This window comes from Taudactylus pleione, unplaced genomic scaffold (genome assembly GCF_031769625.1).
Source record: "Taudactylus pleione unplaced genomic scaffold, aTauple2 ptg000121l, whole genome shotgun sequence".
In the NCBI taxonomy this organism is placed as follows: domain Eukaryota; kingdom Metazoa; phylum Chordata; class Amphibia; order Anura; family Myobatrachidae; genus Taudactylus; species Taudactylus pleione.
The window spans coordinates 10,212,653-10,239,028 of NW_028284523.1; the positions used below are offsets into that span (position 1 = coordinate 10,212,653).

General features: G+C 43.7%; 2 protein-coding genes across 2 annotated transcripts in view; one reads left to right on the forward strand and one right to left on the reverse strand.

Annotated features, from left to right (window-relative positions):
- CUNH10orf105 (chromosome unknown C10orf105 homolog) overlaps positions 1–17,813 on the forward strand; it is a 52,996-nt gene extending 35,183 nt beyond the window's left edge. Inside the window, exon 2 of the mRNA XM_088472220.1 lies at positions 16,455–17,813. Coding sequence (XP_088328346.1) covers positions 16,460–16,894 — 435 coding nt within the window. The 5' untranslated portion in view covers positions 16,455–16,459 and the 3' untranslated portion in view covers positions 16,895–17,813. The remainder of the gene's footprint in view (positions 1–16,454) is intronic.
- The window catches only part of CDH23 (cadherin related 23), a 1,221,584-nt gene that overhangs the window by 417,212 nt on the left and 777,996 nt on the right, over positions 1–26,376 (reverse strand). Inside the window, exons 26-27 of the mRNA XM_088472189.1 lie at positions 22,129–22,242; positions 19,882–20,030 (exon numbers count right to left, since the gene is read on the reverse strand). Of these exons, the coding sequence (XP_088328315.1) occupies positions 19,882–20,030; positions 22,129–22,242 (263 nt within the window). The remainder of the gene's footprint in view (positions 1–19,881; positions 20,031–22,128; positions 22,243–26,376) is intronic.

The window sequence follows — 26,376 nt, forward strand, 5'->3', positions numbered from 1 at the left end:
TCATACAATATAACATAAATAAGTACACATACATAAGCTTACCTTAAATAAGCACTGCACCACGCTGTTCTGCTGCAGACCGGGGAGAGGGGACCCGTCACGAGCTCCGGGACGTACCATGATGATAACGTCACAGCGCCGCCGGGTTGCCGTGGCAACCCGCTAGTAACCGGAAGAAGTCTCCCCAGTCTGCAAAGGCAGAAACGGGACACAGTAATAATCAAAGTATTGTATAACTACTCCAAAGAAACACAGTGTGTGTTACATAGTGAAAATGCTTCGCATCACATCTCAGGCACAAATACTAACTAGTGGTACTCAAAAGGGTAGCACACCCACAAATATTACAGGGTATAGAGGATGAGGACTAGGGATATCCAGGTATAGTGGAAAATATGCTCTACATAACGTAAACCTTCTGAAACCGCAAAATAATCAAACATATGAGAAAAAAAGGCCAAAAGGTGTCACAGAGGGAATAAATAAACCCATTCCCAATATTCAATAAGGGCACTATAGCGATAATAAACACGTTATGGTTTTAACGTATTCCAGTTAATTTTTTCATTGAGTCCTAATGGGGAAATGGTGCCCAATTGATGGATCCATCTGGTTTCAAGATACAAAAGTCTCCCTGCTCTGTCTCCACCGCGGAGGGACACCGGGACATGGTCAATGACCATATGGCATAAAGAAGCTAACGTATGACCCTGTTGCAGAAAGTGTCGGGCCACCGGCTGGTCTGAAAACTTCTTTAATAATGCCGATTTAATTGAGGATCGGTGAACTGCCATCCTTTCTCTCACAGTGCGTGTGGTTTGCCCCACGTAGTATAGTCCACACGGACATATAATGATATAGATCACGAAAGATGACAAGCAATTTAGTACATAGTTGACGTTGAAACGTTTGTCTTTCTGAGGGTGTTTGAAAGAATCTCTGGTGATCATGTGTGAGCATGTGGTACAATGGAGGCATTTGTAACATCCGGGAGTCCTATGGAGAAAAGATGACATGGATTGTTCTTGTTGTGCAAAATCGGTTATATCTGTACAGACTACCATGTCCCGAATTCTCCGGCCCCTGGTGTAGCATGCCATAGGCACTTCGTCTTTCAGGCACTGAAGATCTTTATCTGTTTTTATTATTGGCCACAAGGCCTTGGTAGCTCTTTGAACCACCGGACTGCTGGTCTGGAACTGCATCTTCCAAGGAATGCTAGATAAGGGACCTCATGATTCTTTTTTGGCATCCAGGAGTACATCTACATTTGATCCCCAATCATCCAACGCCTCTTTAAAAACCTTCATGAGGCTCATTGATGACTCAGTGCACAGATATATTCAAACCCCAATTCAACAATTACCAAACCTGTCCAAGGCAGAAAGAACTGCCCTTAAAGATCTTGGTACTTACCGAGACATAATAATTTGTCCGCCGACAAAGGCGGAGCAATTGTAATACAGAACTTGGAGCAATATCGCCAGGAATTGGAGAGGCAACTAGCTGACGATAACACATACAAATGTTTGAGACATGATCCTACTCAGCTCTTTAAGAAGGAATTAGATTCTATATTGGCTATATTGATAAAAAAAGCCTGGAGGCTTTGAAACGTCGGTCTACATACATTTAATACAGCTTCATTTTATTTAATCAGTCATGGAGTGCCACAGTTTATTTATCCTGCTATTTCTACTGTACTGAAGACAACCAAGCAGCTGTTTTTGAGTACTGAACTGCCGGTCCACATTGCCAGTGTGTGTGTGTATATATATATATATATATATATATACACACATACATACACACACAATACTAAAACGGCACTCCACGTTATACAGCTGAACCTTGCCTTGGTGCCCTCCCCGGGGGATTGTGTCCTCCAAGAAATATCTGTAGTAAAGACAGTGGTACTCACAGGACTTCCAGTCAATTTAAATCATAGGATGCTTAGACCTTATATTGCCAATGTTTCAATCTCATTTATTAGAGATTTTCCTCAGGGATCAATAAAATACACGGTCAAATACATTTATATAGAAAAAGGGAAGATAACCACTCACCCATGTGTAGCATGATCAGAGGCCAGCGCCGGGGGAGATGAAGTCATCAAGCCACGTCCTGCTAACGAGACGTGAGACGTCCTCACACGCCGGGCAACGTCTGGTAACTATGGTGACTAACCCATCACCTACCCGGTGATTGGTGAATAAATTGTAAAAAAGGAATGTTTAAAAAAAGAAATGTTTCTTTTTTTAAACATTCCTTTTTACACGTTTATTTATTTACGTTTTTCCTTTCTATACATTCATTTACGTTCCACTTTGTTACTGGTTATTTCTTCTTCTTCTTCTTCTTCTTCTCCCTTATCTGCAGTTCACGAGTTTCTCATCTCCCTAGTCTTGTTGGACAGGATGAGATCCTGGGAACAGGTCAGAGCTCATCACAGGAGTGAATTTGATCACCTTATAAGTCCTAATTGATACAAGGAACTCATCCTGTCCAACTTAATATCAGGATTGGTTACATCATTTGTTCTGGTCCCAACTGATATATGGATATTCTTTTAACCAGCTTATAATCAGGATTGGTTACAGCGTTTATTTTTAATTGTTTACCCCTGATGAAGTCTTCACGGATGAAACGTATAGGGTATTAATCTGTGGAATTCGATTGCCCTAAGGGAGCAACCTGCTATAAAAGATCTATCTAACCCCTGTGTGGGTAGAAGGAGGATTACTTATTTCTCCCAAACTGTGGCATTGGATCATTACTGATAACCATTATTGAGAAAAAATCTGCAGAAGGTTTCTCAAAGAAAGGAACATTTTCATCAGTGTCCAGCATTTGACATTCCTGATTGGATCTTCCTCCCATCATCACAATATAGTGTTTAAGCTCTTATCTTTATCTAAAGACTTTTATGTGCTTGGTGCGCCCTCTAAGTGGTTTTTGTTATTTCTGTTATTTATTGTTCCCACTATCAACTTGAGGTGCTGCATAATTGTAGCGCAATTGTTTTTAATATATATATACACACACACATACACACTGTATATACACACACATACATTTATATATATATATATATATATATATATATATATATTATATGCAGTAGCAACAAGCTTTACACAGGTCAAAATATCAGCATACAATGAATTTCCAACGATTCAAATGCTGTAATACATTTTTCGTCAGGGATGCATTAAAGTATTTGCAACGTTAGAAATACATTGTATACTGATTTTCTGACCTGTGTTGCCACTGGATGTTGGGAGACCATATAGTGATCTCTAGGAGTACACCCAGGTATAGCATTTTCTGTAAGTGGAATGTGGCTGTTGTGTACATATGTCACATGTAGCATTCCTGATAGGATTGCTTCTATATAATTATAAATAGATATATATAGTAATAAGATCGGAGTAGGAGGTCCCTCTCCTGGGATAGATGGACACCTCCAAACACACAGCAGCCAAGAAACAGCACACCTGTCCAGGTTTTCGTGCAAGCTAGCCACAACTAGTTTTTATTGTGCAGTATAAAAACAGAATTAATAAAAATAAATCCTAGCTTGTCTGGGCACTAACTAAACAACAGATTCCCTCTCTCAAAAATGGTAAGGCATATTGCCCTCACCACAAACATAAGTATATGCACAGTACTCACAATAATTATAACACAGCGTCTCTGATGAAGTCTGCCTGCTTGCTCTCCAAATGTGTGAGAACCTGAGCCAAACTCTGACACAGCTTATAATGAGCATCTTTCAGGTACAATCACTAATCAGCCTGCTTTCAGGCTGAAAGGTCCAACACCTGGAACTGCCCTGTGGATGAAGCCCTCCCTTCTCTTCTCACATCCCAGGATCCATTATTCAGCTTTTTCTTGAAGCCCAAAACTCCTATAAAGCAGATACAGACCTTTCCTGGGGGTTTAAAAGACATACGTCAGAAACCTTGGTCAAATGTACACTCCATTTAGCACTTTACCAGTGCTTCTATCACAATATATAAATATATATTGTTCTTTTAACCTTTTAGAAATCTGATATATATATATATATATTAGGGATGAGCGGGTTCGGTTCCCTGAGAACCGAACCCACCCGAACTTCGGGGATCCGGGGCGATCCGAGCCCAAGCTCGGATCTCCCTGTCTGCCCCGGATCCCTCTCCCGAGGCAAAACCTCGAGATCTGCTGTCGGATCTCGAGGTTTTGCCTCGAGCGGCCATTTAAAAAAAAATGCCTTTGCCTTTAATGGGCAAAGTGCTGATTGGCTGACAGAGCCGTCTGTCACGGCTCTCAGCCAATCAGCATTATGGTGCTCATTTGCATGTAGCACGGACTCGTGAGATCCGTGCTACATGCATCTGTGTGATTGACAGTGACACAGAGCACAGATGGGTCAGTGAGACCCGTCTGTGCTGCTGTGTATTTCAATGACACAGATGCACGCACGGACCAGGAGATCCGTGCTACTTGCATCTGTGTCATTGACACAGAGCACTAACGGGTCCGTGAGACCCGTCTGTGCTGCTGTGGTAAATAAAAAAAAAAAAACCTGTGTAAAAAGAGAAAAAAATGGCGTGCCCCCCCCCCCAAAAAAGAGCAACCAGCCCCGGGCATTAGTGACCCAGTGCTGGGTGTGCTTAAATACAGGGGACAAACGACATAGGGGTCCCCTGTACTTAAACACAACCAGCACCGGGCTAGTCAGAACCAGAGCTGGTTGCCAAAATACGGGGGACAAACGACGTAGGGGTCCCCCGTATTCTGCGCAACCAGCTCTGGGCTCTGATCCGGTCCTGGTTCTGGAAATACAGGGGAAAAAAATGAGTAGGGTTCCCCTGTATGTTCCAGAACCAGCACTGGACTTTTTCTAGCGGGGGGCTGATGCCACAGCCAGGGGAGCCCTTTCACCGGGCCCCCCAGCCGCAGCATCAGCCCTGACCGCTAGTCAGCCCAGGCCGGGGATCCCTGGAGAGCTGGGGACCCCCCCAATAAAGGGGTCACCCTCTCCAGGGCACCCCAGGCCCAGGCTGATAGCCCGGGGCTATCCCCGCCACCCCTGGTGGCGGTGGGTGGCGGGTTGATTGTGTGGTGTGGTGTAAATAAAGAATATCAAACATTGTCTTTACAAGTAGAACTGCAAGTCCCAGCAAGCCTGCCCCGCATGCTGGTACTTGGAGAACCACAAGTACCAGCATGCAGGGCATTAAGGGCCCACTAGTACCTGTAGTTCACCTGTAAAAAAATGTTTAAAAAAAACACAGGACACACACACCGTGACAGTATAAGTTTATTAAACATACATACACACACACACACACACACACACATGTACACATACTCACCTATGTAACCCTGTAGCATCGGTCCACTTGTCCGGTAAAGTATCCATAGGGGACCTGTGAAAAAAAACATACTCACCATCTCCTATGCGAGGTTCTGTCCTCTTCGTTCCAAAGTAGGCATCCCCGGACTTGGCAAAAAAAAAAAACGAAAACGCGATCCACGAACTTAGTACCGTTCTATAGAACGGTACTTCCCGAATGAGAGCTTAGCGGCGGGGTATCACCATGGAAACCCCGCTGCTAAGCGTTCATTGGCTGAGAGAGGCCATCTCCCGTCTCTCAGCCAATGAACGGCTCCCTCCATTGTAGTCAATGCTGGGAGCCGCAAGGTTATTAAAGTTTACCCTGCGGTTCCCACCATTGACTACAATGGAGGGAGCCGTTCATTGGCTGAGAGACGGGAGATGACCTCTCTCAGCCAATGAACGCTTAGCAGCGGGGTTTCCATGGTGATACCCCGCCGCTAAGCTCTCATTCGGGAAGTACCGTTCTATAGAACGGTACTAAGTTCGTGGATCGCGTTTTCGTTTTTTTTTTTTGCCAAGTCCGGGGATGCCTACTTTGGAACGAAGAGGACAGAACCTCGCATAGGAGATGGTGAGTATGTTTTTTTTCACAGGTCCCCTAGGGATACTTTACCGGACAAGTGGACCGATGCTACAGGTTACATAGGTGAGTATGTGTACATGTGTGTGTGTGTATGTATGTTTAATAAACTTATACTGTCACGGTGTGTGTGTCCTGTGTTTTTTTAAACATTTTTTTTACAGGTGAACTACAGGTACTAGTGGGCCCTTAATGCCCTGCATGCTGGTACTTGTGGTTCTCCAAGTACCAGCATGCGGGGCAGGCTAGCTGGGACTTGCAGTTCTACTTGTAAAGACAATGTTTGATATTCTTTATTTACACCACACCACACAATCAACCCGCCACCCACCGCCACCAGGGGTGGCGGGGATAGCCCCGGGCTATCAGCCTGGGCCTGGGGTGCCCTGGAGAGGGTGACCCCTTTATTGGGGGGGTCCCCAGCTCTCCAGGGATCCCCGGCCTGGGCTGACTAGCGGTCAGGGTTGATGCTGCGGCTGGGGGGCCCGGTGAAAGGGCTCCCCTGGCTGTGGCATCAGCCCCCCGCTAGAAAAAGTCCAGTGCTGGTTCTGGAACATACAGGGGAACCCTACTCATTTTTTGTCCCCTATATTTCCAGAACCAGGACCGGATCAGAGCCCAGAGCTGGTTGCGCAGAATACAGGGGACCCCTACGTCGTTTGTCCCCCGTATTTTGGCAACCAGCGCTGGTTCTGACTAGCCCGGTGCTGGTTGTGCTTAAGTACAGGGGACCCCTACGTCGTTTGTCCCCTGTATTTAAGCACACCCAGCACTGGGTTACTAATGCCCGGGGCTGGTTGCTCTTTTTTGGGGGGGTGCACGCCATTTTTTTCTTTTTTTACACAGGTTTTTTTTTTTTTTTTTACCACAGCAGCACAGACGGGTCTCACGGACCTGTCATTGCTCTGTGCCAATCACACAGATGCATGTAGCACGGATCTCCCGGGTTCGTGCTACATGCAAATGGGCACCATAACGCTGATTGGCTTCCTGTCTGCCACTGCAGTGCCACTCCTAGATGGGCCACGTGTTTGTGCCGCCCCCTTGTGTCGCTTAGCATAGTCATCCAGCTTCCTCGGTACAACCTTTTGGCCTAAAAACAATATTGTGAGGTGTGAGGTGTTCAGAATAGAGTGGAAATGAGTGGAAATTAATGTTATTGGGGTTATTAATAGCGTAGGAACAAAAAAAGGCCCATTTATGTGATTTTAGCGTTTTTTTTTTATTTTTTAAGAAAAAATCCAGATCCAAAACACAAAACCCAGAACCCAAAACACGGAAGGGTGGTTTTGGCAAAACCAATCCAGATCCAAAACACGAAGAAAGATCCAGATCCAAAACCAAAACACAAAACACGAAAAGTGTCCGGTGCACACCCCTAATATATATATATATATATATATATGTATATATATATATATATATATAAATATATATATATATATATATCAGATTTCTAAAAGGTTAAAAGAACAAGGGGGCGCTTCATAGTGCATTGAAAGATAATTTTAATTATGCAGTCAAATAAACAGATTAAAAGCTTGCATACCAACGGTGGTGGTCAAACCACAGCGAATTCAACAGCATAAAACACTATACATATCAGGGACAATGTCTCATACTTGCCTACCCTCCCGATTTGGTTGGGAGCCTCCTGAAAATCGGGTATGGCTCTCGACCTCCCAGGAAGGTAGGCAATCGTCCCGACTGCCGCCCACCCCTCCTATCCCCGCCCCGCAATAACCTTTTAAAACCCCGCAGCAGGGGGGAAGGGGGGTGGTGATGCGATTCATGCTGAATCGCATCATTTTGGACCCGCCTCCTGCTCCACAATGCCTGTAATATAGGTATTGTGTAGCGGGGGCAGGGCCAAAATGATGCAATTGCATGGCCCAGCCTCCTGCTCTGCCCACAAACACCTCATCTGGATGGCCCCGCCTCCTTGTTCTGGCCACGCCCCCCTGTGATGCTGATCTGGCTGCTCCCTCCCGGAAGGGGCAGCCAGAAAGTCGGCAAGCCTGCAATGTAGTGGTCTCCTCCACACCAGACCAGGAAAATGCCAGGCCACACCCCTACATATTTCATCATGAAGACTTCATCAGCAGGCTCAGCAACTTACAGCATTCATTATATAGGAATAAACAGCCATTCTGATGTATTAATTAGTATAACATAATATTCAGCATAGGAATACATAATAATAACATTGTTATACTGTTTCTCCATAGTCCAATCACAAAACATATCAGTAATGTGAAAGCCACCATTGGTACACAAGCTTTTAATTTGTTGATTTGACTGCATATTAAAAATGTTTAATGCACTATGAGGTGCCCCCTTTATCTGTCAACTGTTAGAAATATTGTTATATGAGACGTGGATTCAGGAAAATGTTGGGGAGGATACTTGCTCAATTTCAGGAGCTTAAGGCTGTGAAATTCACTGAAACCAGTGAGACCAGCGCCTGTGTTACAAGCAAGCCATTCTGGGACTGACCTGTGGCCAGCTGGGTCACCTCAGCCATTAGCCCCGCCCATTATGCTTATCCTTGTTTTCACTCCTCTTCTCCAGTCCCGTCATTGTGGGACATTGATGGAATTTTCATTTTTTGGCCTCTATTCACCACCATGATGGCTTTGAAATGAAACAAACAAGATGTGCTTTAACTGCAGACTTTCAGATTTAATTTGAGGGTAATTACATCCAAATCAGGTGAACGGTGTAGGAATTACAACAGTTTCTATATGTGCCTCCCACTTTTTAAGGGGCCAAAAGTAATGGGACAAACTAAACAATCCTAAATCTAACTTTCACTTTTTAATACTTTGTTGCAAATCCTTTGCAGGCAATTACAGCCTGAAGTCTGGAAAGCATAGACATCACCAGATGCTGGGTTTCATCCCTGGTAATGCTCTGCCAGGCCTTTACTGCAAATGTCTTCAGTTCCTGCTTGTTCTTGGGGCATTTTCCCTTCAGTTTTGTCTTCATCAAGTGAAATGCATGCTCAATCGGATTCAGGTCAGGGGATTGACTTGGCCATTGCATAACATTCCACTTTTTAGCCTTAAAAAACTCTTTGGTTGCTTTTGCAGTATGCTTCGGGTCATTGTCCATCTGCACTGTGAAGCGCCGTCCAATGAGTTCTGAAGCATTTGACTGAATATGAGCATATAATATTGCCCGAAACACTTCAGAATTCATTCTGCTGCTTTTGTCAGCAGTCACATCATCAATAAATACAAGGGAACCAGTTCCACTGGCAGCCATACATGCCCACGCCATGACACTACCACCACCATGCTTCACTGATGAGGTGGTATGTTTTGGATCATGAGCAGTTCCTTTCCTTCTCCATACACTTCTCTTCCCATCACTCTGGTACAAGTTGATCTTTGTGTCATCTGTCCATAGGATGTTGTTTCAGAACTGCAAAGGCTTTTTTAGATGTTGTTTGGCAAACTCTAATCTGGTCTTCCTGTTTTTGTGGCTCACCAATGGTTTACATCTTGTGGTGAACCCTCTATATTCACTCTTGTGAAGTCTTCTCTTGATTGTTGACTTTGACACATATATACCTTCCTCCTGGAGAGTGTTCTTGATTTGGCCAATGGTTGTGAAGGGGTTTTTCTTCACCAGGGAAATAATTCTTCTGTCATCCACCACAGTTGTTTTCCGTGGTCTTCCGGGTCTTTTGGTGTTGCTGAGCTCTCCGGTGCGTTCTTTTTAAGAATGTTCCAAACAGTTGATTTGGCCACACCTAATGTTTTTGCTATCTCTCTGATGGGTTTGTTTTGAATTTTCAGCCTAATGATGGCTTGCTTCACTGATAGTGACAGCTCTTTGGATCTCATATTGAGAGTTGAAAGCAACTGATTCCAAATGCAAATGTCACACCTAGAATCAACTCCAGACCTTTTACCTGCTTAATTGATAATGAAATAATGAGGGAATAGACCACACCTGTACATGAAATAGCTTTTGAGTTGATAGTCCCATTACGTTTGGCCCCTTAAAAAGTGGGAGGCACATATAGAAACCGTTGTAATTCCTACACCGTTCACCTGATTTGGATGTAATTACCCTCAAATTAAATCTGAAAGTCTGCAGTTAAAGCACATCTTGTTTGTTTCATTTCAAAGCCATTGTGGTGGTGAATAGAGACCAAAATATGAAAATTCTGTCAATGTCCCAATATTTATGCACCTGACTGTGTATATATATATATATATATATACATATATATGTATTAGGGGTGAGCGGGTTCGGATTTCTGAAATCCGAACCCCCCCGAGCCCGATCCGAGTCAGGCTCGACTTTTCCCGCCTGACTCGGATCTGAAATCGAGGCAAAACGTCATCATCCCGCCTTCCGAGTCTCGCGGGTTTTGGATCCTATATAAGGTACCCGCGTCGGCACCATTTTCTCACTCGGCTGTGGACAGTGAAGAGGGAGGGTGGGAGTTAGGGCTGTGTAGTGTAGTGTAGTGCTGCTGTTGTCCACTACTTCAAAGTCCATAGGGGCTGGCTGTGTTGTGCTGTGCTGCTGTTGTTAATAGGGGCTGTGTCCACTACTTCAAAGTCCATAGGGGCTGGCTGGATTGTGTTGTGCAGTCAGTTCTCCATAGGGGCTGTGTCCACTCCAAAGTCCTGTGCAGTGTCCCAGTCCTAAAGGGGTGCTGTAGTGTTGTCCAGTGGTTGCTCTGTCCATCAGGGGTGCTCCCCCCAAGTGCTAAAAAAATAATATATTTTCTGTGTTTGTGAATTGTGTGCGCAGTAGCCGCACGTGCATCAACAAAGTAGTGCCAAGCGTGCGCCTGTGTCATAAGTAAAGGGCCGGCTGGCTTGACCGTTAAAGGGTGCTGTAACCCCCAAAGTACACTCCAGTCCAAACCAAAAAAAGAATTATTTTCTGTGTTTGTGAATTGTGTGCGCAGTAGCCGCACGTGCATCAACAAAGTAGTGCCAAGCGTGCGCCTGTGTCATAAGTAAAGGGCCGGCTGGCTTGACCGTTAAGGGTGCTGTAACCCCCAAAGTACACTCCAGTCCAAACCAAAAAAATATATATTTTCTGTGTTTGTGAATTGTGTGCGCAGTAGCCGCACGTGCATCAACAAAGTAGTGCCAAGCGTGCGCCTGTGTCATAAGTAAAGGGCCGGCTGGCTTGACCGTTAAAGGGTGCTGTAACCCCCAAAGTACACTCCAAACCAAAAAAAAAATTATTTTCTGTGTTTGTGAATTGTGTGCGCAATAGCCGCACGTGCATCAACAAAGGAGCAGCGCCAAGCGTGCGCCTGTGTCCCATAAGTAAAGAGCCGGCTGGCTCATTTCTTAAAGGCTGGTGTAACCCACAAAGTGCACTACTCTCCAGCAAAAATAAAAAAATATTTTCTGTGTTTAGCGCACGTATATATCAAATCGATATAACATTAATGGAGGACCAAACTTTCTCCGATAAAAATAAAATAGAGAAAGATCAAGAACCACTTCCTCCTAGTGCTGAAGCTGCTGCCACTACTCATGACATAGACGATAACATGCCATCAACGTCGTCTGCCAAGGGCGATGCCCAATGTCATAATAGAGGGCACATACAATCCCAAATGACAAAGTTCAGGAAAATGACCTTGAAAAAAACATTTAAATCAGCTGAAGAGAAATGTAAACTTGCCAATATGCCATTTACGACACGGAGTGGCAAGGAACGGCTAAGGTCGATCCCTATTATGTTCATGACTAGTGGTTCAGCTTCACATGACGATGGAAGCCCTCCTCCCAATAAAAAAATCAAAAGAGTTAAGCTGGCAAAAGCACAGCGAAGAACTGTGCTTTCTAAGAACATATCACAAATCCCCAAGGAGAGTCCAAGTGTGGTGGTGGTTGCGATGCCTGACCTTCCCAGCACTGGACGGGAAGAGGTGGCTCTTTCCACCATTTGCACGCCCCCTGCAAGTGCTGAAAGGAGCACCCACAGTCCACTTGCTGATATGCAAATTGAAGATGTCACTGTTGAAGTACAACAGGATGAGGATACTGGTGTAGCTGGCGCTGAGGAGGAAGTTGGCGAGGAGGATTCTGATGGTGATGTGGTTTGTTTAAATCAGGCTCCGGGGGAGACAGTTGTCCGTGGGATGAAAAAGCCCATCACGGTCATGCCTGGGCAGAAGACCAAACATTCCACCTCTTTGGTCTGGCAATATTTCTATCCAAATCCGGTCAACAACTGTCTTGCCATATGTACCTTATGTAAAGGTGGAATAAGTAGGGGTAGGGACGTTAACCACCTAGGAACATCCTCCCTTATACGGCACCTGCAGCGCGTTCATAAAAAGTTACTGTCAAGTTCAGAAACTTTGGCTAAGACCGTAAGCAGTCCAGGGACACCTAAATCCCGTTGTCCTGTTGTATCCAAGCGCCTGCAAACCACACCGTCAACTCCCTCCTCGTCAATTTCCTCCTTAGTCAGGATCGGAAGTAGTCCTGCAGGCCATGTCACTGGCATGACTGACTCTCCTATCCGGGATTCCCCCGGAGGATGCTGCATTGCTACGCCTACTGCTGCCGCTGCTGCTGTTGCTGCTGCTGGGAGTCGTTCATCATCCCAGAGAGGAAGTAGGAACACCACTACTTTTACTAAACAATTGACCCTCCAACAGTCCTTAGCGAGGAGGATGAAGTACGACAGCAGTCATCCTGAAGCAAAACGTATAACTGAGGCCTTGACTGCTATGTTGGTGTTAGACGTGCGTCCGGTATCCGCCATTAGTGCAGTGGGATTTAGACAATTGCTGGAGGTAGTGTGTCCCCGGTTCCAAATCCCGTCTAGATTCCACTTCACTAGGCAGGCGATACCGAGACTGTACAGAAACGTCAGAAAAAGTGTCCTCAGTGTCCTGAAAAATGCGGTTGTACCCAATGTCCACTTAACCACGGACATGTGGACAAGTGGAACAGGGCAGACTAAGGACTATATGACTGTGACAGCCCACTGGGTAGATGTATCACCTTACGCAGCAACAGCAGCAGCGTCACCAGTCGCAGCATCTCAGAAACGCCAGCTCGTTCCAAGGCAGGCTACGCTGTGTATCACCGGTTTCAGTAAGAGGCACACCGCCGACAATCTCTTAGAGAAACTGAGGGAAATCATCGCCCAGTGGCTTACCCCACTTAGACTCTCCTGGGGATTTGTGATATCTGACAACGCCACCAATATTGTGCGGGCATTACATCTGGGCAAATTCCAGCACATCCCATGTTTTGCTCACACAATAAACTTGGTGGTGCAGAATTTTCTGAAAAGCGACAGGGGCATGCAGGAGATGCTTTGGGTGGCCCGAAAAATTTCTGGCCACTTTCGCCATTCAGCGACTGCGTGCCGAAGACTGGAGCGCCAGCTAATACACTCTTGAACCTGCCCCGCCGTCACCTGAAGCAAGAGGTTGTGACGCGGTGGAACTCAACCCTCTATATGCTTCAGAGGATGGAGGAGCAGCAAAAGGTCATTCAAGCCTATACATCCACCTATGACATAGGCAAAGGAGGGGGTATGCACCTGACTCAAGCGCAGTGGAGAATGATTTCTGTGTTGTGCAAGGTTCTCCAGCCCTTCGAACTTGCCACACGTGAAGTCAGTTCAGACACTGCCAGCTTGAGTCAGGTCATTCCCCTCATCAGGCTTTTGCAGAAGCAGCTGGAGAAAGTGAAGGAGGAGCTAAGACGGAGCGATTCCGCTCGGCATGTGGGACTTGTGGATGAAGCCCTTCATTCGCTTTGCCAGGATTCCAGGGTGGTCAATCTGTTGAAATCAGACCACTACATTTTGGCCACCATGCTCGATCCTAGGTTTAAAGCCTATGTGGTGTCTCTCTTTCAGGCCGACACAAGCCTGCAGAGGTGCAAAGACCTGCTGGTGAATACACTGTCAGCTGAAGTGGAACGTGACACGTCAACAGCTCCTTCTTCATTTTCTCCCGCAACTGGGGCTGCCAGGAAAAAACTTAGGTATCCTATGCAACCCGCTGGCGGTGATGCAGGGCAGGCAGGACTAAGTTTGGACATCTGGTCCGGACTGAAGGACCTGGCAACAATTTCTGACATGTCTACTGTCACTGCATATGATACTGTCACCATTGACAGAATGGTGGAGGATTACATCGGTGACAGCATCCAAGTAGGCATGTCAGACAGTCCATACCTGTACTGGCAGGAAAAAGAGGCAATTTGGAGGCCCCTGTACAAACTGGCTCTATTTTACCTGAGTTGCCCCCCCTCCAGTGTGTACTCCGATAGAGTGTTTAGTGCAGCCGGGAACCTTGTCAGCGAAAGGCGTAGGAGGTTGCTTCCACAGAATGTGGAGAAGATGATGTTCATCAAAATGAATTATCAGCTCTTCCAGGGAGACCAGCCTCCAGAACGTACAGCGGGACCTGTGGTGGTGGATTCAAGTGGGGACGAGTTAATACTTTGTGAGGATGAGGATGTACACACTGAAGATGGTGAGGAATCGGTGGATGAGGAGGATGAGGATGACATCTTGCCTCCGTAGAGCCAGTTTGTGCAGGGACACATTAATTGCCAGCTTGTTTTGTGGGGGCCCAAACGAACCAATCATTTCAGCCACAGTTGTGTGGCAGATCCTGGCTCTGAAATGATTGGTTTGTTAAAGTGTGCATGTCCTGTTTATACAACATAAGGGTGGGTGGGTGGGCCCAAGGACAATTCCATCTTGCACCTCTTTTTTTTCTTTGCATTATGTACAGTTTGGGGCCTAGTTTTTCAAACTGCCATCCTGTCTGCCACTGCAGTATCACGCCTAGATGGGTCACGTGTTTGTGCCGCCCACTCGTGTCGCTTAGCATAGTCATCCAGCTACCTCGGTGCAACCTTTTGGACATAAAAACACTATTGTGAGGTGTTCAGAATAGACTGGAAATGAGTGGAAATTAAGGTTATTGAGGTTAATAATAGCATAGGAGCAGAAAAACCTACAAATTCTGTGATTTTAGCTGTTTTTATGCTTTTTTTCAAAAAAATACAGATCCAAAACACAAAACCCAGAACCCAAAACACGGATGGGTGGTTATGGCAAAACCAATCCAGATCCAAAACACGAAGAAAGATCCAGATCCAAAACCAAAACATGAAAAGTGGCCGGTGCACACCCCTAATATGTATACATATATGTAGACACATACATACACACACATACATTGAAGGTAGCACTCATCAGATTTCCAAAAGAATCCAATAGCCTGTATTTAGTACATAGTGAGAAAACCACCCCCAAAAAGTACGTACATAGTAGTAATAAATCCACTGACATTTCAGTCCTTACTGGGAGCCTGATTCTGCTTGGATTGGAGTTGCTAATGTGCATGCTATCGGTTGATTGTTGTGTACTGTACATGCATCACAGTGCACGTGCGAAAATACGCCATTGCGAACGCATGGACACCACGCAGGGCATTAGCGGATTGATTGACAGGCAGAGAACATTTGGGGGTGGTGACGGGGGGTGGTCGGATAAACGCAGGCGTGGCTGTGCATTTGAATGCTTTTGCATGAGCGTGCAGAAATTAGCCTGAGCTTTCCACGTGACCTGGATAGTTAGCAATTTGTGAGTAAGGTCTGACCTGCCACAATGCTGGGTGTGGGTTCGATGTCCTTCGATTTGTCCAATATTTGGCCTAGTTTGGCCTGTGTTATGAATGTGGGTATAGGCAGAGGACATGTGTAGTCATGAGAACTGTGTATACTGCTGACCTACACATATATAAATGGAATAAGTTACCCCATATGGGGTGAGTACAGTAATACACACAGTAGAGCAAGGAGACATCACTCACTTAGAGTAGAGCATGGAAATTTGCATTACTATACTGTCTCTTTGTCTCCCAAGTCTGCCCAGCTATCGTTCTTAACTCTACCCCTTCCATTTTGCCTCCCCCTTCACCCCATTCTGTCGTTTTCCTAATTCTGTGGTTGTCTCCTTTGTAATATTTCAATTATTAGACCCGGTCTCAACCTGGAAGCCACTAAAATTATCAACCATACCCTTGTCATCTCATTGATTACTAAAACCTACTGGTGTCTGGAGCGTTTCCGCCTTGCCCCTATCGTCAACTCAGCTACCCACCGCTACTGCTCCCCTTTCTTAGTCGCCCCTCTGCTCTAAACTGAATCAAGTTAAATTGCCTGTAGCTCACCTACAACACCCTCAACCACTCTCAATATGCCTTTTATCTAGCCTCCCAGTCTTTAATCTTGCCGTTAAAACTTGTCTATTCTCTCAACCCATATACCCTTCCTCCTAACTTTTCAACCTGTAGACCTACAAGCTCTTCTCCATTCTTAGCACTTGTACTCACACACATAAGCTTTCGCGAGCAGGACCCTCTTCCTACTGTCCTTTTAACTGGCATGTTTGTATTAAGTAACATTTGTGAGTTTGTAGTCTGTAACTGTAAATTATTTTTTTTATTTGTTACAGGCAAAATGAACACTGAAAGTTCAGAGAAGTTCAGTAATGAAACACTAGAGGGAACCCCTATCATTGTACTTTTTAATACCACCATGGAGACAATTTTGATAAATAATGCCACCAAGATCCCCTTGGACTTTACAGATCCATTACCGATCATCATTTCTCTTATGTGTATTTTCCTACTTCTTGCCACTTGCCTAATTTTTGTGACATTGTGCAAGCCTGCTGCCCTAGACCAGTCTTTATATGGGCCACGGGAGTTTATGCCATACCATGTGGAGGATTCAAGTGAACCACAACTAAGACTCTGGAAGAGGTTGGGCTCGCTCAGGCATTCAATCAACAGCTTCAGACGCAGTAGGCCAATCTCTCAGTGTCAAAGAACTTGCCCAAGACTAGCGTCAACCAACCAAGACTGGTCTTTTATGGAGTCCACCAAAATGTGATTTACAGTTTTTGGTGCACAAAATAACTGCTCTGGACAAGCCTAAAATGAGGATCGCTGGCATTTTATATCCTCATATATACTGTGACATTTTACTCATGCTCTCCAAATTCAGTGCTGTGGTTCTGATGAGTCTAAATGCAAGTTTATATTACAGTGCACCAATACTGCTAACTTTCACTAGTTTTACAAATGTAAATATTTAATGACTTATTTTTCCACATAGAAATAATAATAGGAGTTGAAAGAACACTTCATAGAGAAATTATGTAGTGTAAAAAAACAGTCATCCACATTTCTCTCTAATTGCAGATAATGAATATTCGTAGGAGGGTAAAGTACAGAGCTTTTAAATTAATTTTGGCAGCAAAGAGCAACAATCAGCACTTCAGCAGTTGTGCCACATTTCCATGATTCAGTGTTGGAAGTTTAGCTCATCAACAGCTGAATTGCTAAAGGATGCTCTGGATTTTGAGGATATCGCAATAGTGAATTTTAATGCCGTAAATTTTCAATTGTGGCAGACAAAACTCTAATAAATGGGTTACATGCATAATTGCATTATTTAAGCCTAATCTAAAACAGTCATTTGGGTGTTTTTTTTTCCAGTAATGTTCTAATTTTTTTTGTTTGTTCTGTTCAATTCCAGATATTGGTAGAATTTATGTTCTGTTTAAAATATTTTGTCCTAACATTATTTTTTTTCAAAGGGAAATGTTAAAATATATTTTAAATATGTTCTTTAAACTTAAATTATTGAAATTGCTCAGTTGTCAGTATGATGAATTGCATTTGCACTCTATTACTAACAGCAACTGTGATAACTCTTGCATATATGCAAGTGAAGTAATAAAATGTAGTGAGCATTACTAACGAAAAGAAAACCATGTGTTATTAGACCATGTATGTATGTTATATTTTGTAAGACTGTAATAAAATCTCGCATATGCAGTTCATGACTATATAAGAGCTGCAAACAGCCTGTATATGTGCTCAAATAAATTGGCATAAGCTGAAACTACTACAACGGGTTGGGTATGGGATGCTGGTGCTCGGGATCCAGGAGGGTGAGAATACAGACGCCGGCAGCCAAATAGGGTTAGGATACCGACACCTGTCGGTAAGTATCCTAACCCTACCTCTAAACTTCCCTCCCTGCAGCCTAAACCTAACCTACGCCCCAAGTGCCTAAATCTCCTTCCCTAGTGCCCAACCCTAACCCTCCCCTTATTACCTAACCCCTAACCATCCCCCTCAACCCACTACTTACCATTTGGATGCCGGCGCCGGGATTTTGACTGGTGTCGGGATTCCGGCGCCGGCATCCCAGCACCCGGGATAATAACTACATCCCACTACAACATACATCTTGTTTTGATGTCGTGTACGTATATAACACTGATAAACAGTATATACAGACAGACAGATATCGGTCATGAAAAATACTTTACAATTAATTACCCTGGATTGTCCGGCCATAACTGCCTATATGTGCACATAGAAAATACCAGTGGAAGGTAGACAAATATATTATATATTTTATAATATACCCCATAATATTGATGGTATGTATATGAAGCAGACATCAGTTCTCATGCTTAGGAAAAGTACATGCTACTCTGATAGCACAAGATAGACAGGGGCTCAGCAATGCACTGTAACCTCTCAAGCCCTTTCCTCTGGTTTGAAAAGAGTACAGAGGTACTGTAGCCTCAAGTGAACATAAGTAGTCCAGTGCATGTGCCCATTGCACATGTGCCACTCCAAAAAGGATCCACTATACTGTTTTCAGAACAGAGGCCTTGGGGAGTGCTGCTGGTGCTTGGGTGTGGGGGCTCTGCATATCTCGCCCTGTAAGACTACATCCATGGTAGTTCCACCACTGCTACTATACAATGTAAACCCCTTTTTGATTGTTAGTACAATGATTTACATGTGCTGTCTAGTATATGAAACATTATGTACCCAATATACTGTATAAATTAGACATCACTGATATCTTATATCCCCCACCCACTTCCTCCCTCCTCTAGCCAGGTGTCACTTCACTTGTGTTCACGGTTGTGTGATTAGCAAGTAGTACACAACTCCTGGCTCTCTAATAGGATGACAATGCTGGACTCCTACAGCTGTTCAGCTGCATTGTACTACTTCCTACCTGTGAACAGTGTACAACATGTTAATGGCACAGCTCCCAAAATGTCTCTACAACTAATCAGAGATGGGGGTAGGGTTGCCAGATCATACCTTTAATGACTTCATTGGTTAATATTTTTTCCAAAAACCACTCAGTTGTCATTTTATTTTTATGATTGAATTAGGTGAAGAACATCTACTTATAAATGGGTTGCCCGACCAGCAGTGATTGGTTTGCAATGCAGACACTGGGGCAGGGTGCAAGGATGCAGAAGGGCTGGGAGGTCCCTCTGCGATTGGTAGCGGGTGGAAGATTATCTTCTGACAGCCCCCCAGTAAATGTTTCTGACTGTTCACATTGCTTGCGACCATGTCAAGGAACACAAAGTCTGGTATGGTCTCAAACGAAGCACACATATGAATTACACAAGTCCCAAACTACGTGAAATGGAGACTTGAAGTCAGCCAGCAACAGTAATTCATGTGTGCCCAAAGGCATGAGGTGGCAACTCTAGATGGGGAGCTCATAAAAATGCTGAAGGAACGAAGATTTAGGGGATCCACAACGAATGAGCTGCCCCTCTTTTAGACTATTTAATGTAAACAAATATTTTTTTGTCATGATAAAAACAAGTGAGTAAAAATGTCATCATGTATTGAAAAAATCCAATGGTTAAAAAATGAATACGAAAATAAACTTAGAATCACGGTTGAACATCCATTTTTCCTACATTTTCAGTAACAATGACAAAAATGTGTTTCCATCAATGTTCCTCATTATTTTCTGAATCAGTATTGTTTCCAAATAACATTTCCACTAGCAGGCAATGTGCACAGCAATGACTCATGTACCTGTACAATGATGCTGTATGCGGGGACATTTTCAGGAACTGTAGCTTCATAACTACTCTTCAGGAAGATTGGTTTGTTATCATTGATGTCCAATACGGTTACAAGGACAGTGGCTGTGCCTGTTTTTCGATTTCCTGCTGGTCCATTGTCTGCAAAAAGTGTTACACAGAAACCACTTATTACTGTGAATAATCCGCTATGACAACTTTGTGTGAAGTGCAGAGTATTAGGATCAAATATATTCGTGTAACACTGAAAGTTTCTATAGTGATCATCGCTACTGTTTGTTAGTCAACACAAATCTTTTTAGCATCGGACAGACAGGGTTACACGACATACTACACACAAACAAAATAAGTACATACAGTACAAGGTTGATGAATGAGATGCAGAAATGAGACAGAGGGTAGAGGCCCTCCAGCACATGAGAGCTACAGCCTACAGGAAGAGGGCAATGATAAGACAGTGGCAGCTAATAGAACTAAGAATTGACATGGGGCTGTAGCTTGCATGCAGAGGGAATAGTAGTCAGTTTGGGGTATAACAGGCCATAGTGAAGGGTGGGTTTTCAGATACCGCTTGAAAGGTGATGTAGTCACCATCCCGGCGGTCGGGATGCTGGCGCCAGAACCCTAGCTCCAAAATCCTGACCCTTGGCATTCCACCAGTAAGTATTAGGGTTAGGTTTTGGGTTAGGCAGTAGGGGGTAGGTTAGGGTGCTGGGGAAGAGGGTTAGGCTGTAGGGGGTAGGGTTAGGGTTAGGCTGCAGGAGGGGAAGGTTAGGGTTAGATTGTGGGGGTTGGTTAGGCTGCAGGAAAGGTGGGTTAGGGGGAGGGCTAGGGTTAGGCTACTTACATTCAGGAGTCGTGATTCTGATTGTCGGGATGCCGCTGTCGGTATTCTGAGTGCGGGCATCCCAACTGCCAAGATCCGGTACCCAACCCCTTGAAGTTGGGAGATAGTCTAGTCAGGTGGGGAAGGGATTGCTACAAAGTGTTGCTAGATTTGATTGATTTACATACACCAAAAAACTCATAGTGTCATAGTATGAAATATATTTTTATTTCTGTTTCCAAAATAAGGTTATTCACATGGATCATTATTACACGTGTGGACAAATATTTGTGGACAAGTTACTTCTCTTAAAACAAAACACATAGCTGTGTCAAAATACTCTAGAACCAGAGTCTCCCCAGGCTATTCTACACAATGTAGACAGAAAATGTACTGCATTACTAAACTAATGGTGCGTACACACTGGGCGATAAAGTGGACGACTGAATGATAACGATATCGTTGACGTTCACTTTATCGTCCATTTTTAACCCCAAAAAGATGAACGATAACGACGACGTGCGTTCCCGTGGGTCGTTCGTCATTATCGTTCATCGGGCTGACATGCAGGCCAACCTGACGACCTCGTCAGGTTGCTGCATGTCAGGGAATTGGGGAGAGAGCCCGGCGCTGAACGATATCATTAATGATATCGTTCAGCGGCTGTGCTCAATGTCATGAACGACATTGAGCACAGCCTGCCGGGGACAACACTACACGATATCGCTCAGGGAGCATATCGTGTAGTGTAGTGTTACAGGATCTAAATACAGATGGAAGACTTTGAATATCAGGAGCAAAATGTTCTCATACTGGCCCCTCAAATAGGAAGATTACTCTGATGTAGGCTACTTGTGTCTCACTATAGGGTGGGATACTGGAACTTGATGGGATCTGTGATGGATTTCCCCAATTCCCCATTCTACCAACGCCAGGGAAATCCAACATGTTGACAATCCTCAATTCGACGATCCCAACCAAAAAATTATTGGGATCAAAAGTCAGAAATGTTTAACATGCTGTTTTTCCCTGATCCACAGAAAGGATTGCAGATTAGCAATTCAGTAGATGCATGGCCCATATTAGTGTAACAATAGTGCCTGTTTTTATTTTCTGTTATGTTCTATTATAAGGATTTTTTGCGGGAGACTTTTTACTCCCTCCCTCATCCTCCTCCCCTATAAATAAATATATGATAAGTACATAACTTCTCTATATACTATGGAGACAGAGACAAAGGAGAAGGTTGTGCGTGAAAATCATCAAAAACAATATTGGTGCCATATATGTACTGTTTGTAGTACATTTTTATAACTCAATTAAATAAATAATATAAGTACATTTCAAGAAGTTAGTGTGCTTCTAAGGTAAATTTGCGACAACACTTTCTGAGTGCAAACTGTGTTTTCTTACCAATGGCTTCCAAAATCAAGTTGTAGAAAGCCATAGTTTCCCGATCAAGATTCACAACTGTTCTCAGTATGCCATCACGAAACCCAACCATGAACTTCCCATCCTGGTTTCCTGCTACAAAAACAAACATATCTTAATCATCTTTCAAAATTGCAGATGTATCATTATTAAATGTTTTTAACACATTTCAAGAATGACAAAATAAGATATTCAGCTAAATTAGCAGTTTACATATTGTAGCTCAACTAGTGGATAAATATGCCAACTGCAAAAAAAAACAGCACTCATTTTAAAAAATTCTCTTTCGAGACATAAACCTTGGATTCAATTTTATAACTTTTAACATGACACACCAAAAAAAAACAACTTTAATTCATGCACTCAGGCCCTGATTCAGACCCGCTCGCTAGATGTGTTCGCTCGATGCTTATGCAAATTTTGGAAGGCAGGCGATCGCACGGCAAGGCATTAGCACGCCCACTATGTCTTGGCGTGCGATCGCTTTGTGTATGCAGACTCCCACCAGCCTGTCTTAAGATGCCCACTTGCTCGTGTCATCTCCAGGAAGGTTATGCAGCCATCAGTACATCAGCTACCATCGGATGCGATCGCAGCACTTGTGGCTGAGACATGAACTTTAATAGAAAGGGCTCATTTAACCACTTAACCTAGTGCAGTCGTGCGGGATACAAGCGCGGCCAGATGAACATTCCTTGTAACCATACCATCCTCCTCTTTCTTCCAGCACTAAGGGCAAAATTTTATCAACATTTAACAAACAGCGGTAATCTAAGCTTACCGTTGTTTGTTGCTGTATTGCCTTTGCCATCTATAGATGTCGAGAGCGATACGGTCTCCATTGCCAGCAATGGGGACTCATCAACAGGCTTTCCGGCTTCAGCGAAGTCTTCCAGGCTTTGCTGTGTCCCTGCCGGGGGAAAGTGTCATGACCATGACACAGTAACCCATCGCTGGCAGTGATAGGCTGCCAGCAATAGAGAAGAGGATGCCATTGAGGAGGGGGATCTTCACTGGACCTCGCCATAGAGGTAAATAATGTTGAATACCATGTTGAATTCTTTAGTATCACTGTGATACTAAATGAAATATGCCGCTGGTATTAAGGTACAGTGTGTGCTTAAATGGGGCCCTTAATATGGAAATAAGTTCAACAGAATTGATTAACTGCAGCTGTTGCTCCAGCCCTCAGAAGTGATGTAACGGTCTCTGACCTCTGACATGCCAATTTTGGGCCATAAAATGTAATGCAAAAATGGCCAGTGATTCTACTGGACCCTGATTAGGGATGGGAGGTGAAGTGGTAATGCCACAGGGATCTATTACCACTGGGAGGTAGGGGGGAATGCCAATTGGGCATCTATTGCCGCTGGAGAATCTATTCCCACGGAGGGGTGGGAGAGTAATGTTATAATGGGGACATATGGACAGTTGCTAGACACAGTTTTTAATGTCAATTTAAAAAAAATAAATCATTGGTCAAGTGGTTAAATCTATGCAGACATGTAGACAGTCTACAGCCATGGTCAAAAGTTTTGAGAATGACACAATTATTGGTTTTCACAAAGTTTTCTGCTTCAGTGTTTGTAGACCTTTTTGTCAGATGTTACTATGGTATAGTGAAGTAAAATTACAAGCATTTCATAGGTGTCAAAGGCTTTTATTGACAATTACATTAAGTTTATGTTGAGAGTCAATATTTGCAGTGTTGACCCTTTTTTTTTCTAAAACTCTGCAATTCGCCCTGGCATGCTGTCAATCAACTTCTGGGCCACATACTGACTGATGGCTGCCCATTCTTGCCTAATCGATGCTTGTAGTTTGTCAGAATTTGTGGGTTTTTGTTTGTCCACCCACTTCTTGAGGATTGACCACAAGTTCTAAATGGGATTAAGGTCTAGGGAGTTTCCTGGCCATGGACCCAAAATTCTGATGTTTTGTTCCCCGAGCCACTTAGTTATCACTTTTGCCTGATGGCAAGGTGCTCCATCATGCTGGAAAAGGCATTGTTTGTTGCCAAACTGTTCTTGGATGGTTGGGAGAAGTTGCTCTTGGAGGATGTTTTGGTACCATTCTTTATTCATGGCTGTGTTCTTAGGCAAAATTGTGAGTGAGCCCACTCCCTTGGCTGAGAAGCAACCCCACACATAAATGGTCTCAGGATGCTTTACTGTTGGCATGACACAGGACTGATGGTAGCGCTCACCTTTCCTTCTCCGGACAAGCGTTTTTCCAGATGACCCAAACAATCTGAAAGGGGATTCATCAGAGAAAATAACTTTACCCAAGTCCTCAGCGGTCTAATCCCTGTACCTTTTGAAGAAAATTAGTCTGTCCCTGATGTTTTTCCTGGAGAGAAGTGGCTTCTTTGCTGCCCTTCTTGACACCAGGGTATCCTCCAAAAGTCTTCGTCCTGTGTCATGCCAACAGGGAGGGTTGAAGCCAGGGACGATGCCAGGGTCTGCATCGGTGGACGCAGATTTTCTGGCATTGCAGCTGCCGGGACCCGGCCAGGCTGCGGTAGGCTCCAGCTTCCGCAGCCTGGCCAAAGTAGCATCCATCATGACCATTGGTTGCGATGGAGATCCAAGTCTGTGACATTGGTCGCAGTGCTGGGATTGCATATGCAGCAAGGAAGTGGCTTGTTTGCATTTTAGATGCACAGCCGCTTGTGTACGGCTCTGCAATTCCATCCATCTCTGAATCAGGCCGTTAGTTCCCACTTGGGTCATTCACTGATGCATGTTATTTGATGAAACTAAAGAGTCCAATAGCATGGTTTCATGGTATGAGCCAATTTTGATTGCTGTAAAAAGTCTAGTACTAGAAGGTTACCAGATCATCTCTTTGATAAAGGACACATATGAATTACACCGGTTCTGTGGCTAATTAAAACCAGGTGAAATGGATATTTGAAGTCAACCATCCACATAATCTGTGTAAGTCTTAAAAAAGGGATGAGGTGTTAACTCTAATAAGAAGACTACAGTATCTGGTGGTTGATTCTCCACTCTGTGGATTGGTTTACACTTAAGTTCTGGATCAAGTGTACTTCGCTACTGAAGCAATGTGGGTATTACCAATGTATTCACACACAAGTAAATCTTTAAGGTACTTACCATCCAGGTGCGATGAACTGAAACTTACTCTATCTTAAATACAGCAATACACCAGTCTATTCCCATATGACATTCAGTACCAGTTGCTGTAAGTACAGCTAATTTAGCTCTGGCTAGTCACTTGACTTTATATAACTCATCACTCCAACATTTGGGGCTGTTGTTCTGGGATACATTTAAGAAGCTACTTGCTACTAAAGATGGCTTATCATTAAGATTATATTTTTATTCAACTATATGCATATTGTGTTATAAGATCCATATGTGATATATATTGATAAATAAATTTTTTTTATCTTCAAGCCAAGTAGACTGGCTATTCACTTTTTTGCAGAAACAGTCCCATGTCTTTATTTAATTTTTTTGCCTTTTTAATAGCGATGTCATCTTTATGTATTTATTTACCTTGTATCTAATAGAGGAGTGGTGATCACTGATGACTGGCATTTTTTTAATCCCATTTCTTATTATTTGTCACTGATTTCACTGATCAATTTGTAATTAGCACCTGTTCATACAGTTTTCTCCTTCTGGAGGTTATTGTCTGCTTCAGCACCTTCATCAGCAGCATTTGAAAGCATAAGTATAATGTTTTATGTGAAGCCCACCTATGCTAGACATATATGTTTAATGCTTATGAAGATTTGTTTCTGCCATAATCATATTCGCTATGAATACGCTGTGGCCAGTCTATGGCTTTCTGTAATACTGTAGTATTAAACCGATGTTGGTTTCAAGCAAATTTAAAAATCATCATGTAATTAGCTCCTACAGTTCGTTTTAAAATTATGCCTAACTGTGTACATTCTAATGGAAACTACACATCCCTGCACATCCAAGAAAGACCATAATAAGTAGCAACAGACCCTCACCACCTGGGGTGGTATCAGAGTCCATTGCCAGAACTCTGATAAGTCAAGATACCCCGCAATTCTGGGGCCACTAGTACAAATATAGGACACCATTAAGCAAACTTGTATGTAAAAATTTAAAAAACTATCATTTTGTGGAAACAACTTTTTGCTTTTTCTAATAAGCTTTAGGTTTCCTACCCATGTTCTAGCTGTTGTGCAATGGGAAATTAGAATTACAGCAATGTAATAGACCTGGG